At 46.7% G+C, this 17,655-nt stretch overlaps 1 protein-coding gene across 20 annotated transcripts; it reads left to right on the top strand.

Annotated features, from left to right (window-relative positions):
* Window positions 1-3,436: 3,436 nt before the first annotated feature.
* Window positions 3,437-14,749, top strand: LOC118377854 (proline-rich protein 36-like). Of its 20 annotated transcripts, XM_052501616.1 has the most exons (12): window positions 3,483-4,256; window positions 7,316-7,847; window positions 8,215-8,486; window positions 8,594-8,654; window positions 8,710-8,764; window positions 9,138-9,192; window positions 9,355-9,464; window positions 9,520-9,678; window positions 9,737-10,410; window positions 10,527-11,684; window positions 11,801-11,968; window positions 12,136-14,749. In XM_052501616.1, exons 1-10 carry the CDS (start codon window positions 4,045-4,047, stop codon window positions 10,722-10,724), a joined length of 2,328 nt encoding a protein of 775 aa, XP_052357576.1. In that variant the 5' UTR covers window positions 3,483-4,044; the 3' UTR covers window positions 10,725-11,684; window positions 11,801-11,968; window positions 12,136-14,749. The 20 variants fall into 20 exon arrangements, with proteins under 20 accessions (XP_052357575.1, XP_052357578.1, XP_052357577.1 ...); XM_052501612.1 differs by having other exon boundaries at window positions 3,468-4,256; window positions 8,594-9,192; window positions 9,245-10,410; window positions 10,527-11,457; window positions 11,552-11,600; XM_052501614.1 differs by lacking the exon at window positions 11,801-11,968 and having other exon boundaries at window positions 3,467-4,256; window positions 8,594-9,192; window positions 9,245-10,410; ... (1 more) ...; window positions 11,140-11,235; window positions 14,178-14,749.
* Window positions 14,750-17,655: the final 2,906 nt, after the last annotated feature.

Genomic DNA, 17,655 nt, shown 5'->3' with positions numbered 1-17,655 from the left:
GGCTCTGAGGGTCAGGTCTTTCCTACTGATGAGTCAACAGGGTCAATAGAAGGTCGGCTCTGAGGGTCAGGTCTTTCCTACTGATGAGTCAACAGGGTCAACAGAAGGTAGGCTCTGAGGGTCAGGTCTTTCCTACTGATGAGTCAACAGGGTCAATAGAAGGTAGGCTCTGAGGGTCAGGTCTTTCCTACTGATGAGTCAACAGGGTCAATCGGAGGTCGGCTCTGAGGGTCAGGTCTTCCTACTGATGAGTCAACAGGGTCAATAGAAGGTAGGCTCTGAGGGTCAGGTCTTTCCTAGTGATGGGTCAATAGAAGGTAGGCTCTGAGGGTCAGGTCTTTCCTACTGATGAGTCAACAGGGTCAATCGGAGGTCGGCTCTGAGGGTCAGGTCTTTCCTACTGATGAGTCAACAGGGTCAATAGAAGGTAGGCTCTGAGGGTCAGGTCTTTCCTACTGATGAGTCAACAGGGTCAATAGAAGGTAGGCTCTGGGGGTCAGGTCTTTACTACTGATGAGTCAACAGGGTCAACAGAAGGTAGGCTCTGAGGGTCAGGTCTTCCCTACTGATGAGTCAACAGGGTCAACAGAAGGTCGGCTCTGAGGGTCAGGTCTTCCCTACTGATGAGTCAACAGAAGGTCGGCTCTGAGGGTCTGTAACAATGGCGTCTAAAACAATTTCAACATGTTTAAGTGTTACTGGGACCTTGTAAAATGATCCTTATAACCCTCTGCATGTACCAGTTGTCTCACAAATAGGATATTACTTACCAGTTGTCTCACCAATAGGATATTACTTACCAGTTGTCTCACCAATAGGATATTACTTACCAGTTGTCTCACCAATAGGATATTACTTACCAGTTGTCTCACCAATAGGATATTACTTACCAGTTGTCTCACCAATAGGATATTACTTACCAGTTGTCTCACCAATAGGATATTACTTACCAGTTGTCTCACCAATAGGATATTACTTACCAGTTGTCTCACCAATAGGATATTACTTACCAGTTGTCTCACCAATAGGATATTACTTACCAGTTGTCTCACCAATAGGATATTACTTACCAGTTGTCTCACCAATAGGATATTACTTCGGAACCAATATTTTAAAAACAAATGAGTATTTTTATTCAACATGTCCTGATTATTCCATATATAATATCTGTGTGGAGAAAAATTATTATAAATTTAGGACCATGACAAGAAAGTTTCACTTGAACTGTCAATATTAAAATTGCAAACCAACATGAAGTTAAGTTCACCGAAAGTAGAGAGGACCGAGGAATAAAGTTCCACATAGAAGTGGGTCTTCTTAGGAATTGTTTTATCCAATTGATCTTAAATCATATTTTATGGTAGTAAAGTCTAAAAAATTCAGCCCACCATTCTCACAAGTGTTCATTACAACAGTTTTCCTATAATGTAATGGGTACTGTTTCTCCACAGAAAGTTGAAAAGCATCTGGTCTATCTCCTTGCTTATTTTACTGTCAAGATATAAACAGAGCGCCATATGTTAGTCTAGAGATACCTTTAGCCTTGGTAATTAGGACTCTTCCTTTTACAGATACATCCCTCTGCAGCCATTGATTTAGTGTCTTCTGTTTTTGTTTTAATAAGAGGGTTAAAATGTAGTAAGCCTATAGACTTCTGATCCTTTGTCATGGTTATGCCTAAATATGTAAGTTCTTCTTACTCAATCATCAAGTTTGCGGACGACACAACAGTGGTAGGCTTGATTACCAACAACGACGAGACGGCCTACAGGGAGGAGGTGAGGGCCCTCGGAGTGTGGTGTCAGGAAAATAACCTCACACTCAACGTCAACAAAACTAAGGAGATGATTGTGGACTTCAGGAAACAGCAGAGGGAACACCCCACTATCCACATCGATGGAACAGTAGTGGAGAGGGTAGTAAGTTTTAAGTTCCTCGGCATACACATCACAGACAAACTGAATTGGTCCACTCACACTGACAGCGTCGTGAAGAAGGCGCAGCAGCGCCTCTTCAACCTCAGGAGGCTGAAGAAATTCGGCTTGTCACCAAAAGCACTCACAAACTTCTACAGATGCACAATCGAGAGCATCCTGGCGGGCTGTATCACCGCCTGGTACGGCAACTGCTCCGCCCTCAACCGTAAGGCTCTCCAGAGGGTAGTGAGGACTGCACAACGCATCACCGGGGGCAAACTACCTGCCCTCCAGGACACCTACACCACCCGTTGTTACAGGAAGGCCATAAAGATCATCAAGGACATCAACCACCCGAACCACTGCCTGTTCACCCCGCTATCATCCAGAAGGCGAGGTCAGTACAGGTGCATCAAAGCTGGGACCGAGAGACTGAAAAACAGCTTCTATCTCAAGGCCATCAGACTGTTAAACAGCCACCACTAACAGTGAGTGGCTGCTGCCAACACACTGTCATTGACACTGACCCAACTCCAGCCATTTTAATAATGGGAATTGATGGGAATTATGTAAATATATCACTAGCCACTTTAAACAATGCTACCTTATATAATGTTACTTACCCTACATTATTCATCTCATATGCATATGTATATACTGTACTCTACATCATCGACTGCATCCTTATGTAACACATGTATCACTAGCCACTTTAACTATGCCACTTTGTTTACTTTGTCTACACACTCATCTCATATGTATATACTGTACTCGATACCATCTACTGTATGCTGCTCTGTACCATCACTCATTCATATATCCTTATGTACATATTCTTTATCCCCTTACACTGTGTATAAGACAGTAGTTATGGAATTGTTAGTTAGATTACTTGTTGGTTATCACTGCATTGTCGGAACTAGAAGCACAAGCATTTCGCTACACTCGCATTTAACATCTGCTAACCATGTGTATGTGACAAATAAAATTTGATTTGATACTGGAATACCATAATATGAAGGTGTCACACAATCTTTGACAGCCATGATTTCACATTTATTAATGTTAAGATATAGACCCGATGCTTTGAAAATGGATTCTATATCACATTGATCGATACGGGAATCTGACCAGCGTCTTTCAGAAAAAGTGTAGTATTGTCAGCCAGTTGGCATATAATAATTTATTTACCAGCTATGGAAAGACCCTGTACAGGACTATTATTTAAATAATTTGTAATAAGTTGAGTGATTAAAAAAAATGGATACGGTGAGAGGACAACCTTGCCTAATTCCTTTCTATAACTCAAATCTAGGTAAGTGCTTGTTTCTCCTCTGCACTGAACAGGACCACTGGCATTCGCGTCTTACATCTCCCTCGTCTGATTGGTCGTTTCGCACGAGCCTAACCCTATGCGACTTCACACTCCCTCTGATTGGTTAAGTAGGCGGGCCTTCTGAATTTGTGGCTGTGGTAGCTGGTGACGACCAAATGAACGCGAGACCAAAGACATTGCAGTATGAAGATACGCAGATCCCCGATCATGCGTGTAGGTGTCATGGCGACGTTGGCTGGCTAAGCGCTTGCGTAGAAACACGTCATCGGCTCTAACAGTCGTCTCGCGCCGAACTGCGCAGGTGCAGTCCGTCAAAAATCAAAACGCATGCCTTCGATATAGTCGTTTTTGTCAAATGAAAACGTGTCACCTTCTCGAGGTTGGAGTTAATAACATGTTAAAATACTTAAAACATTGTTTCGTATCTAGCTTGTGCCTTTTAGATAAAAACAAAACAAAGGAAGAACGTTTCGCTTCTCTTAACACCAAACCACGGCCTGCTTCGCAAGTTGTTCCCGGAAGTCTTGCGATGTTGCGCCTCTGGGTTTAAAAACTCTGTGTCGAGATCTCGGCACCATTTTGTGAAGCCACTCAAGCCTGCGAGAGTTGTGGTGGGAATATTTGTATTTTGTTGCTAGTGAGCTAGCAAAACTTGGTGTGAACTGTTAACGACTGACCAAACATAGCTTGCTATTTTTTTATATATATATTTTTCCAATAGCAATTAGCTAAATTAACGTTAAAAGTGGTCTCCTAACTTTTAAAACACGAAAGTGAGTTATCAGTCTACGGATGTCTGGAGATAATATGTCGGGCGGCGGGAGCGTGGTTCGTGGCCCAGCGGGGAACAACGACTGTCGGATCTACGTCGGTAACCTGCCGCCTGATATTCGCACTAAAGACGTGGAGGATGTGTTTTATAAGTACGGGGCGATCCGAGATATCGATCTGAAGAACCGGAGAGGAGGACCTCCGTTCGCTTTTGTGGAATTCGAGGACCCCAGGTAAGTTGACTAAAAACACAATTAATAATCCGCTTTCAGAACCAAACCGATAGCTAAAGTCGCTAAACCGCGGAAAGGGAGCGACTAGCAACCCCTTAGCTACCTCGTGTTGAGGCGGAGATATTGGTTGGTGTTTTGTTGCCAGACAGTTTTTTTTTTTTAAATCAGAGTTTAAAAAATATATACTATATATATATATAGGTTATTTTGCTTTTTCTACTATGGTTAAGAGCCAAGTTATTGAGGTGGTTGTCACTCGTTTCCACAGTCCATAATTCTGGCTAAACGGAGAGCTGCGCAAGATGGCGATGGGCCACGTGACTTTATTTAACGCTTCCCTTTTTAAATGAGTTAAACGCATCTGTCATGGAGGCCATTAGTTTGGCCCAACTGCTTGCCGTACTTTTAGAAGTAATCGCGGAAACATATTTAACTGGGTTTTTTTTTTCTGTAGCTCAGTTGGTAGAGCATGGCGCTTGTAACGCCAGGGTAGTGGGTTCGATCCCCGGGACCACCCATACGTAGAATGTATGCACACATGACTGTAAGTCGCTTTGGATAAAAGCGTCTGCTAAATGGCATATATTATTATATATTATTCTTTCTTCACCCTGCCAGCTTCTACTTGTTTTATTGAGCACCGATGCACCAACTCGCCTTTTTAACTTTCTATGCTCAGTCCCATTATTCTGCCTGTTAACCCAAAACCGTTTGTTTACCGAAGATATTAATAAGGTTACTACTATGTGAGAGCGTCCGCTGTTCGCATGGGTCCACCTTGATGGCCTACGGTGACAGGTTGCTGGCGTGTGTAAATCAAAAGTGAAACATTATATTCTTCTCGTGGTTAACAATCATTCAGGGTGTAAGAACTAACAATTGTCCCAGTCTTTTTCAAGATGTGGCTAATTTTAAAGCACTTTTTTTTTATTTGAGGAAAAACGTTTTATTTTATTTTACATTTTTATAAGGAATCATTGTTTCTAACTGGCTACGGGGTAATTTTATTTGCGTTAACATCTGTAACACGAGAGACACATTTGAACATGTTGGGGAGATTTAAAATGGAAGCCCATTCGTTTTGAATGAAGGAAGCAAAGTGGGCGAGGGGCGGGACCAAAGTTGGGTAAAGCTGAACTTCATGCAAATAATCCGAGACATAGCATTGTTATTTACCAATCCAAGCTCACTGTAGTTTCCAGCCCCTACTGGATTGGCTGTTAATACCTATCACCACCTGGCCTGATTGGTAGCGCCAACATGAGGACGAAGCAATCATGGCTATCTGTTAGTGGGCAGCCTAGTGGTTAGTGTTGGACCTGTTTTTTTTCTTTCTTTTTTCTCCTTTATTTAACCAGGTAGGTCAGTTGAGAACAAGTTCTCATTTACAACTGCGACCTGGCCAAGATAATTCAGTGTGACAAAAACAACAGTTACAAAGAATAAACAAAAGTACAGTCAATAGAAAAGTCTATATACAGTGTGTGCAAATGAGGTGAGATCAGGGAGGTAAGGCAATAAATAGGCCATAGTGGCAAAATAATGACAATATAGCAAATAAACACTGGAGTGATATATACATTTACATTTTACATCTAAGTCATTTAGCAGATGCTCTTATCCAGAGCGACTTACAAATTGGTGCATTCACCTTATGACATCCAGTGGAACAGCCACTTTACAATAGTGCATCTAAATCTTAAAGGGGGGTGAAGGATTACTTATCCTATCCTAGGTATTCCTTAAAGAGGTGGGGTTTCAGGTGTCTCCGGAAGGTGGTGATTGACTCCGCTGTCCTGGCGTCGTGAGGGAGTTTGTTCCACCATTGGGTGGAAGTAGAGGTACTGGGGTGCAAAGGAGAAAAAAAAGAACAATATGGGGATGAGGTAGTTGGATGGGCTGTTTACAGATGGGTAATGTACAGGTGCAGTGATCTGTGAGCTGCTCTGACAGCTGATGCTTAAAGTTAGTGAGGGCGATATGAGTCCCGATCTAAAGTGATTTTTGCCATTTGTTAGTCATTGGCAGCAGAGAACTGGAAGGAAAGACGACCAAAGGAGGCATTGGCTTTGGTGGTGACCGGCGAAATATACCTGCTTGAGCGTGTGCTATGGGTGGCTGCTGCTATGGTGACCAGTGAAATATACCTGCTTGAGCTCGTGCTACGGGTGGGTGCTGCTATGGTGACCAGTGAGCTGAGATAAGGTGGTGCTTTACCAAGCAAAGACTTATAGATGACTTGGAGCCAGTTGGTTTGGTGACCATTATGAAGTGAGGGCCAGCCAACGAGAGCATGCAGGTTGTAGTGGTGGGTAGTATATGGGGCTTTGGTTACAAAACAGATTGCACTGTGATAGACTGCATCTAATTTGCTGAGTAGACGGTTGGAGGCAGCGATTTGGATGGAGCTAGTTAGCTGGCTAGAGGACCGCTAGCCGTGGCTAACAAAGACTAGTAGCTAGTTAGCTGGCTAGCTCCTGATGGACGTTCCAGTTATAAGTAATAAAATGGCAAAAAAATATCTGTACCACATTGGGTGAGTTGCAGGAAAGTATATTTAGTTCGAAGATCGAAGTGAGATTAAGATGTAATGAAAAAAGACCGGCTATTGACACCGATATACATGTCCTACTGCGCCGCCATCTTGTGACCGAAAGGTTGTAAGATCGAATCCCAGAGCTGACAAGGTAAACATCTGTCGTTCTGCCCCTGAACAAGGCAGTTAACCCACTGTTCCTAGGCCGTCATTATAACTGAGTTGCCTAGTTAAATGAAGGTTAAATAAAATGTGCTGCTCGGGTTCACTGGGGGTCTTTTCACACATTTTTCACGGAACAGCCAATCAGACTGTTACATTTTATGTACTTGGTCTGGTTGGTTTCATGGCAACTGTGCAGACATGAAACAACTCAGTGAAAACAGGTAGGCTGCAGAATGTGCTTTTCACAAACTGATGCATAGGCAGCAGAGTGAAGTAGCTAGCTAATTAGCAATTGACCCTCTCAAACTCTGTCTGTGTTACATCTTTCTCTCTCGCTCTCTTGGTGTCTGTCTCCCAGGGATGCTGATGATGCGGTGCACGGTCGTGATGGTTACGACTATGATGGTTACCGTCTCCGGGTGGAGTTCCCCCGTAGTGGGCGTGGGGGAGGGAGAGGGGGTGGTGGCGGCGGCAGGGGTGGCGGCGATGGAGGAGGAGCCCCAAGAGGTCGATACGGACCTCCCTCACGGCGCTCAGAGTACAGAGTCATCGTCTCAGGTCTGTCTTTACCCCTCCCCTCCTGTCTTTACACTGTTGCTCCTCCTCCCTCTCCAGGTCTCCTCCTGTCTTTACTGTGTTGCCCCTCTACTACCACCTCCTCCCTCTCCAGGTCTCCTCCTGTCTTTACTGTGTTGCCCCTCTACTACCACCTCCTCCCTCTCCAGGTCTCCTCCTGTCTTTACTGTGTTGCCCCTCTACCACCTCCTCCTCCCTCTCCAGGTCTCCTCCTGTCTTTACTGTGTTGCCCCTCTACCACCTCCTCCTCCCTCTCCAGGTCTCCTCCTGTCTTTACTGTGTTGCCCCTCTACCACCTCCTCCTCCCTCTCCAGGTCTCCTCCTGTCTTTACTGTGTTGCCCCTCTACCCCCTCCTCCTCCCTCTCCGGGTCTCCTCCTGTCTTTACTGTGTTGCCCCTCTACCACCTCCTCCTCCCTCTCCAAGTCTCCTCCTGTCTTTACACTGTTGCTCCTCCTCCTCCCTCTCCAGGTCTCCTCCTGTCTTTACACTGTTGCTCCTCCTCCTCCCTCTCCAGGTCTCCTCCTGTCTTTACTGTGTTGCCCCTCTACCACCTCCTCCCTCCTCTCCAGGTCTCCTCCTGTCTTTACTGTGTTGCCCCTCTACCACCTTCTCCTCCCTCTCCAGGTCTCCTCCTGTCTTTACAGTGTTGCCCCTCTACCCCCTCCTCCTCCCTCTCCAGGTCTCCTCCTGTCTTTACTGTGTTGCCCCTCTACCACCTCCTCCTCCCTCTCCAGGTCTCCTCCTGTCTTTACTGTGTTGCCCCTCTACCACCTCCTCTCTCTCCAGGTCTCCTCCTGTCTTTACTGTGTTGCCCCTCTACCACCTCCTCCTCCCTCTCCAGGTCTCCTCCTGTCTTTACTGTGTTGCCCCTCTACCACCTCCTCCTCCCTCTCCGGGTCTCCTCCTGTCTTTACTGTGTTGCCCCTCTACCACCTCCTCCTCCCTCTCCGGGTCTCCTCCTGTCTTTACTGTGTTGCCCCTCTACCACCACCTCCTCTCTCTCCAGGTCTCCTCCTGTCTTTACTGTGTTGCCCCTCTACCCCCTCTTCCCTCTCCAGGTCTCCTCCTGTCTTTACTGTGTTGCCCCTCTACCACCTCCCCCTCCTCCTCCCTCTCCAGGTCTCCTCCTGTCTTTACTGTGTTGCCCCTCTACCCCCTCCTCCTCCCTCTCCAGGTCTCCTCCTGTCTTTACTGTGTTGCCCCTCTACCACCTCCTCCTCCCTCTCCAGGTCTCCTCCTGTCTTTACTGTGTTGCCCCTCTACCACCACCTCCTCTCTCTCCAGGTCTCCTCCTGTCTTTACTGTGTTGCCCCTCTACCACCACCTCCTCTCTCTCCAGGTCTCCTCCTGTCTTTACTGTGTTGCCCCTCTACCCCCTCTTCCCTCTCCAGGTCTCCTCCTGTCTTTACTGTGTTGCCCCTCTACCACCTCTTCCCTCTCCAGGTCTCCTCCTGTCTTTACTGTGTTGCCCCTCTACCACCACCTCCTCTCTCTCCAGGTCTCCTCCTGTCTTTACTGTGTTGCCCCTCTACCCCCTCTTCCCTCTCCAGGTCTCCTCCTGTCTTTACTGTGTTGCCCCTCTACCACCTCTTCCCTCTCCAGGTCTCCTCCTGTCTTTACTGTGTTGCCCCTCTACCACCTCCTCCTCCCTCTCCAGGTCTCCTCCTGTCTTTACTGTGTTGCCCCTCTACCACCTCTTCCCTCTCCAGGTCTCCTCCTGTCTTTACTGTGTTGCCCCTCTACCCCCTCCTCCTCCCTCTCCAGGTCTCCTCCTGTCTTTACTGTGTTGCCCCTCTACCACCACCTCCTCTCTCTCCAGGTCTCCTCCTGTCTTTACTGTGTTGCCCCTCTACCCCCTCCTCCTCCCTCTCCAGGTCTCCTCCTGTCTTTACTGTGTTGCCCCTCTACCACCTCCTCCTCCCTCTCCAGGTCTCCTCCTGTCTTTACTGTGTTGCCCCTCTACCACCACCTCCTCTCTCTCCAGGTCTCCTCCTGTCTTTACTGTGTTGCCCCTCTACCACCTCCTCCTCCCTCTCCAGGTCTCCTCCTGTCTTTACTGTGTTGCCCCTCTACCTCCTCCTCCCTCTCCAGGTCTCCTCCTGTCTTTACTGTGTTGCCCCTCTACCTCCTCCTCCCTCTCCAGGTCTCCTCCTGTCTTTACTGTGTTGCCCCTCTACCACCCCCTCCTCCTCCCTCTCCAGGTCTCCTCCTGTCTTTACTGTGTTGCCCCTCTACCTCCTCCTCCCTCTCCAGGTCTCCTCCTGTCTTTACTGTGTTGCCCCTCTACCTCCTCCTCCCTCTCCAGGTCTCCTCCTGTCTTTACTGTGTTGCCCCTCTACCACCTCCTCCTCCCTCTCCAGGTCTCCCCTCTAGTGGTAGCTGGCAGGACCCTGTCTTTACTGTGCTGTCCTCTCCAGGTCTCCCCTCTAGTGGTAGCTGGCAGGACCCTGTCTTTACTGTGCTGTCCTCTCCAGGTCTCCCCTCTAGTGGTAGCTGGCAGGACCCTGTCTTTACTGTGCTGTCCTCTCCAGGTCTCCCCTCTAGTGGTAGCTGGCAGGACCCTGTCTTTACTGTGCTGTCCTCTCCAGGTCTCCCCTCTAGTGGTAGCTGGCAGGACCCTGTCTTTACTGTGCTGTCCTCTCCAGGTCTCCCCTCTAGTGGTAGCTGGCAGGACCCTGTCTTTACTGTGCTGTCCTCTCCAGGTCTCCCCTCTAGTGGTAGCTGGCAGGACCTAAAGGACCACATGCGCGAGGCAGGTGATGTATGTTACGCTGACGTGTTCCGTGACGGTACCGGCGTGGTGGAGTTCGTACGCAAGGAGGACATGACCTACGCTGTCCGCAAGCTGGACAACACCAAGTTCCGCTCCCACGAGGTAGGTCAGAGGTCAGAGGTTGGTCTGGACTCCAGGCGTGGAAAACTGTTGGTTGGAGTCCACACTGTACTCTGTGTCTCTTATCAGGCAGCCTTCTCTCTCTCCTGTGTGTTTAGGGAGAGACTGCGTATGTGCGTGTGAAGGTGGACGGACCTCGCAGCCCGAGTTACGGACGCTCCCGCTCTCGTAGCCGTAGCAACGGGCGTAGCAACGGGCGTAGCAACAGCCGCTCGCGCAGCTTCTCACCGCCGCGACGCAGCCGTCCCTCGCCACGCTACTCACCACGACACTCCCGATCACGCTCCCGCAGCTAGACACAAACCACATACACACACCTCCAGCCCAGCGGCCCCCCAGGGAGAGGATACATCAGACCAGGAGACGGACAGACGCCGCCCGGTGGACATTCTAATGAATTACACCTAATGTTCTCTTGCCTCGGCTACCTCTTGTTCTTTCATCCCCGTTTCCTGGTCTAGTTTGCCTCAGCTGTGGTTTTGGCTTATGACCTCTGTTCTCTTTGTATCTGCTGACCCCTCATCTTCCCCTGCTCTCTTTCCCATCCCCCCATCTGTGTAAAGGGCTTTAATTGTTCTGTTTCTGTTAGTTTTGACTGGGGGGGTGAGAGGTTTAATTTTGTGTTTATGTGGTTATTTTCTTTGGCCTGTTGTGGTGTCTGTGATGTGTTGTTGTGCTGACCTCTGACCTGTCTGTCGTGTCTCTCTGTAGAGATCACAGGAGCAAGCTGATAGGCTGCTGGGAAACAGGAAACTGTTCATATTAGGATTAACAGGAGGAGCAGGAGGAGTCAAATACCAGCCAATGGTATGACTGCAGTAGTCTCTCATCCAATCAGCTGTCAGACCTGATGTTTTAGTGACCAGTAATATTATTGAACTGGTTTTAACTTTCTACTCTTAACTCTCTCATATTAGAGTGCTTTGCCACCTCTCCTTCCCTCAATCCCATCCTCCCCTGGTTTTCTATTCACGGTTTCTGGTCAGAGTAGCATGCATGGTGTGTCTGTGGAGGTAGTGTGTCTGTAGGGTAGTGCGTCGGTAGGGTAGGGTAGTGCGTCTGTAGGGTAGTGCGTAGGTAGGGTAGGGTAGTGCGTCTGTAGGGTAGTGCGTAGGTAGGGTAGGGTAGTGCGTCTGTAGGGTAGGGTAGTGCGTCTGTAGGGTAGTGCGTAGGTAGGGTAGGGTAGTGCGTCTGTAGGGTAGGGTAGTGCGTCGGTAGGGTAGGGTAGTGCGTCGGTAGGGTAGGGTAGTGCGTCTGTAGGGTAGGGTAGTGCGTCGGTAGGGTAGTGCGTCGGTAGGGTGGGGTAGTGCGTCGGTAGGGTAGGGTAGTGCGTCGGTAGGGTAGGGTAGTGCGTCTGTAGGGTAGTGCGTAGGTAGGGTAGGGTAGTGCGTCTGTAGGGTAGTGCGTAGGTAGGGTAGGGTAGTGCGTCTGTAGGGTAGGGTAGTGCGTCTGTAGGGTAGTGCGTAGGTAGGGTAGGGTAGTGCGTCTGTAGGGTAGGGTAGTGCGTCTGTAGGGTAGGGTAGTGCGTCGGTAGGGTAGGGTAGTGCGTCTGTAGGGTAGGGTAGTGCGTCGGTAGGGTAGTGCGTCGGTAGGGTGGGGTAGTGCGTCGGTAGGGTAGGGTAGTGCGTCGGTAGGGTAGGGTAGTGCGTCGGTAGGGTAGGGTAGTGCGTCGGTAGGGTAGTGCGTCGGTGGTGGCAGTATCAATAGGACAGTGTGTGTGTCTGGCATTGTTATTAGTGGTTGGTTAGTCTTGGTTCAGAGAACTTTAGTTATAATGTTGAGGTGAGTTTTGTGTAAATGTCTTCTCTTAAACACAGCTTTCAGAGCCAGCAGGTTGTGATGGCTGATTGGCTGTAGCTAGACTTGGGCGGTATACCGTATACCAATATATCAGACCCAACAACACAGAAATAACACAGTCTTGTATAACTAACCTTGGGGCTGGGCGGTATACCGTATTTTACTATACACAGATATTGATGCAGGGACCGGTTTGGGTTTTTACTTTACCTTCTATAACGATATTTGAACGTTTGGTTTGTTAAATGTGATACGCTGTGTGTAACGTCCGTTTTTATAGTTGACTTGGCTACTTGGGTCGTCTCTCGCCATGCCGCCTTCTAGCCCCGCCCCCCTGTTACTCAAGGAGCATAATGGTTGTTGCTTGACCAGGAGACGCTTTCATTCAGTCTGCATGGTCAATGCTGACCACTACCATGTTGGCTAACCAGGAGACTCTTTCATTCAGTCTGCATGGTCAATGTAACACTACCATGTTGGCTAACCAGGAGACTCTTGCGTTCAGTCTGCATGGTCAATGTAACATTACCATGTTGGCTAACCAGGAGACTCTTTCATTCAGTCTGCATGGTCAATGTAACATTACCATGTTGGCTAACCAGGAGACTCTTTCATTCAGTCTGCATGGTCAATGTAACACTACCATGTTGGCTAACCAGGAGACTCTTTCATTCAGTCTGCATGGTCAATGTAACACTACCATGTTGGCTAACCAGGAGACTCTTTCATTCAGTCTGCATGGTCAATGTAACATTACCATGTTGGCTAACCAGGAGACTCTTTCATTCAGTCTGCATGGTCAATGTAACATTACCATGTTGGCTAACCAGGAGACTCTTTCATTCAGTCTGCATGGTCAATGTAACATTACCATGTTGGCTAACCAGGAGACTCTTTCATTCAGTCTGCATGGTCAATGTAACACTACCATGTTGGCTAACCAGGAGACTCTTTCATTCAGTCTGCATGGTCAATGTAACACGTGCAACAATGTTGATGACAATGCTGTTTTCACTTTGCTTCTGAATATAAATCCACTAGTGTTCTATAATTACACTGTTAGTTTGTTTCTTACATCTGCAAATTTGTATTTTCGTAGCAAGTTGGGCCTATATCTTGTTGGCCGCTAATGCTAACTGCTAGCTCGCTAATAAATGTACCGAATCAGAGCAAATGTAACTAGCTATACAGCCTGATAATACCAGTGATGGTGTAGAACTAAGTCGGCATGTTGGTACAACAGTATTTTAGAAATCAGAGGAACATGTGAATGTCAGTTACATGAAGTGACTAAGAGAACCTTCAATGTAGCCAAAGATTAAGAGTCCCATAGGAAACACTGACCATCACCTTGGTTCCTACCCTGTCACAATAACTCCTCCTGGCATTTTCATGTCAAACAACACAGTATTCAAAGTGCCCACAATTATATTCGAACTATAGAATTAACCCTTCCTAGCTAGTCATTATTTCCTTTTATTTCAACAGTTCACCCAGGTGTTTTGCTCTAAATCTCAAGTCCAATTGCAATATTTGGTTAAAAATAAGGCCTAGTTTGTTTAGTTTTTTTTGCCCATATTGTGCAGCCAGTCTGGCAGTGTGGAAATGATCTCAAATGAGTGCAGAAATGTATGAAAATGTTTTTGGTTGAATTGAACAGAAAAAAGAGACTAATTTGAAATCACATGTATTAGGTTGGTAACAATATTCATAAAGAAAATGTAAGGACTTTTATTGAAAAACATTAAATACTGGCATACCATTTTTTATTTTTATTTTTTATTATTATTTTTTTTTAATAAATGTTTTTACACCGTGATATATTCTGGCCATATCGCCACGCCCTAACAATAGCAGGTTGTGATAGTGTGGCTGATTGGCTGAAGCAGGCTGTGAGTGATTCTAACCTGTTGCTCCTTCCTTCTCTCTGTTGGGTGATCTGTCTCAAGGAGGGCTGTGATTGGAGGAGGGCTCTGTCTCCCCGTCCTGGAGCCAATCAGACCTTCAGGATTCAGGATCAGAGCAGGGATTAGGATTAAGGATGGAGAGAGAACGCGGAGTGGGACAGGAGCATAGGATCGGGACCAGCCCCCAGGCCACAGCCCAGCCCACTGGAACCTAGATACTAGACCTAAGTCACTCAAATGGCTCTCAAACACCCAAAATTAGTTTATTCCCCCCACCCACCCACCCGTGTGGACTCCACAGCGTCCTTCTAGGATCCTGACCAGCGTTCTTTTATTTAAGTGGAGCTCAACGCAAAACCAGGAGTCTGGCTCAGGATGGAGGGAGGCGCACATAAGGAGATTGGTAACTAGAAGGGAATTATAATCTGGGGGGGTTAAATGTGTTTGTTCATTAAAGGGATGGAGGGTAATGTGTTTGTTTGGAGGGAGGGTGTGTTTATTTTTTATTTTTAAGGTTTGCATTGTTTCCTCAGTAGATTTTATGATTAGTTTGTTTCCCAAGTTGGTAACTTTTCATGTTTCAGCACCTCTTCAATAAAGTGTCTTCGACAGGAGCTATGCTATGTCTGTGTGCCTCTGATTCTTGTTCCTGATGATTCTGCTACAGTAGCTACAGCAGGGATGCAAACTAGTCACCTTTCGGGCGAAATGTGCCGTTTTAAATCCAAAATAGGTGACCTACGTGATTTGTGTCGATCCAATGAAACATTTTAGGGGGGGGGGGTCTTTGAATCACTATTGGCTGTCAGTGAATGAGTGACGTGCGTTTGGACCAATCCCGGCTGTTTCCAAGGCTCAGCCAGTCGTTCACATGACAACAGAACGCAGCGCCCGACTGAAAGAAGAGACTTGTCCCGTTACAGCAGCGCGTCTCCCTGAACGGTAACTGAGGTAACGGTAGGTGAGACCGGGGCGAGGCAACGGTAGGAGAGAGACCGGGGCGAGGTAACGGTAGGAGAGAGACCGGGGCCAGGTAACGGTAGGAGAGAGACCGGGGCGAGGTAACGGTAGGTGAGACCGGGGCGAGGTAACGGTAGGAGAGAGACCGGGGCGAGGTAACGGTAGGAGAGAGACCGGGGCGAGGTAACGGTAGGTGAGAGACCGGGGCGAGGTAACGGTAGGTGAGAGACCGGGGCGAGGTAACGGTAGGGGAGAGACCGGGGCGAGGTAACGGTAGGAGAGAGACCGGGGCGAGGTAACGGTAGGTGAGACCGGGGCGAGGTAACGGTAGGAGAGAGACCGGGGCGAGGTAACGGTAGGAGAGAGACCGGGGCGAGGTAACGGTAGGTGAGAGACCGGGGCGAGGTAACGGTAGGTGAGAGACCGGGGCGAGGTAACGGTAGGTGAGAGACCGGGGCGAGGTAACGGTAGGTGATGAAGCCGACTTCATGAGCTGTAACCGAAAAACAACCGGCTTTTGGAGAGTTTGAGCGGAAGGAGAAAGTGGTAGAACAAGTATGATTAGCATCGTTAAGTATCTGGTTAAGCTGGATCGGTTTCTCCGTTAGATAACTTATCCAGAGAAATGTTGAGCAACATTAGCCAACTCAACTGATCAAATCATGTAGTTTATGGTGTGAAAAATTAGCTGGCTGATTGTCAGGCGGTTAACGTTGCAACATCAGATGAGCCAACGTTAGTAACCTTAACCAAATTTGCAATAGTATTAACTTGTAACGTTATACGACTCCTTGCCTTTCCTCAAGTTATAACGCGTTAGGTGCTTATTAGACCATTACATTTCTTTCTCGGTGAACTTTATTTTTGCTCACATGTAGCCTTGTGCACTGGGTTTGTCTATAATGACCATATTCTATTTCTACTTTAAGATGTTTTTCCCCCCAAGTGTAATATTTGTTTGTGTGTGTGGTCACAAGCATTCTATTATAAAGGCTGTCATGACTGAAATATTGGTGTATTGATTTTTTTTCTGAAGACTGTCGTGGAAATTTCCTCTATTTACCAAATCATGGGAGCAAACCATACACAAGTCAGAGTTAGTTATCAAAGTCCATCTTTAATTATATGAGCTCTATCACAATCCTGTGACTCTCAGGCAATTCAGTGTCTAACCATGAATTCTCTGAGAGCCCCCTTACAATGCAACTGAGTTCCTTTAATAGCAAAGACACACAGTCAGACAGCATAGACATAATAAATTGTTCAGCTTTGTATCCTTACTCAAACCCCAGAACCATAAACCAATCCTCCATATCAACAGGCATTTATCAAATTGTCATTTAGATACAACCAACTCTAAATACAAACTCACGGAGAGGATAGAAAGATTCCAGACACTGCCATCCTCCATGTGGAAAAGTAGGGAGTGAACTGGCACACACACAGTGGAGCAAGAGATATGTTTACACATGATGACACTTTGACCTCTCTGCGGCCCATGCAACTTAGTCTTGACATAGAACAGATAACTGCAACCCCGCCACAGTATTATACAAAAATACCATTCTGATGAGAAGTAACTTACACACATTTGATGAATATAAAACATCTTACAAATATTACCAACAAATTCTGACTCTTCCACGACAAGACTTGAGTGTCATTTGCAGTAAAGTCATGGCATATATTATAAAGTCATGGCATATATTATAAAGTCATGGCATATATTATAAGGTCATGGCATATATTATAAAGTCATGGCATATATTATAAAGTCATGGCATATATTATAAAGTCATGGCATATATTATAAAGTCGAGGCATATATTATAAAGTCATGGCATATATTATAAAGTCGAGGCATATATTATAAAGTCATGGCATATATTATAAAGTCATGGCATATATTATAAAGTCATGGCATATATTATAAAGTCATGAATCCAGTCAGTATCTGGTGGTGTTCCCCTGCTCAGATGTTGCACCAACCAATGGTGGCATGCTATTGGCTGTCACGTGGTTCGCTGATAGGTGAAATAACGATCCAGACGTTGTAAGATCTGTCTGGCGTCTGTAAGATCTGTCTGGCGTCTGCAATGTCTGAGCTCTAGAAAGCACCTATTACGTTGTACAGGACAGCGTAGTGACAAATTCAATAAGATTAGCAAGTATGCAACATTTGAGAATAAATCACTATTATTGATAGGAGGGGACTTGAACATTACTATAGATAATTTAACTGATAGATGGCCCCCAGGGAGGCCAACCAATCAGAATTTGGGTTTAATACTTTTTATTGAAAAGTTTGATCTTACTGATATATGGAGAGAGAGGTTTCTGACCGAAAGATCATTCACTTGGTGTAATAAAACAGGTTCCAGACAATACAGAATATATTTTTGTTTTGTATCCAAACTGTCAGATTTCACTGGAAGGCTCTCCCAACAGTGGATGATGGAGGTCTCTGATCTCTCTGTCCCTTCTTGTTTTTTCCGCAGCTCTGTGGATTTTGATGACCAAAGGAAGGAAGGATGCCTTGAGCTCGATCAGCTGCATTTCA

The sequence above is a fragment of the Oncorhynchus keta genome, unplaced genomic scaffold (assembly GCF_023373465.1).
Source record: "Oncorhynchus keta strain PuntledgeMale-10-30-2019 unplaced genomic scaffold, Oket_V2 Un_contig_13998_pilon_pilon, whole genome shotgun sequence".
Taxonomy (NCBI): Eukaryota; Metazoa; Chordata; class Actinopteri; order Salmoniformes; family Salmonidae; genus Oncorhynchus; species Oncorhynchus keta.
This window is presented reverse-complemented; position numbering and strand designations above follow the sequence as displayed.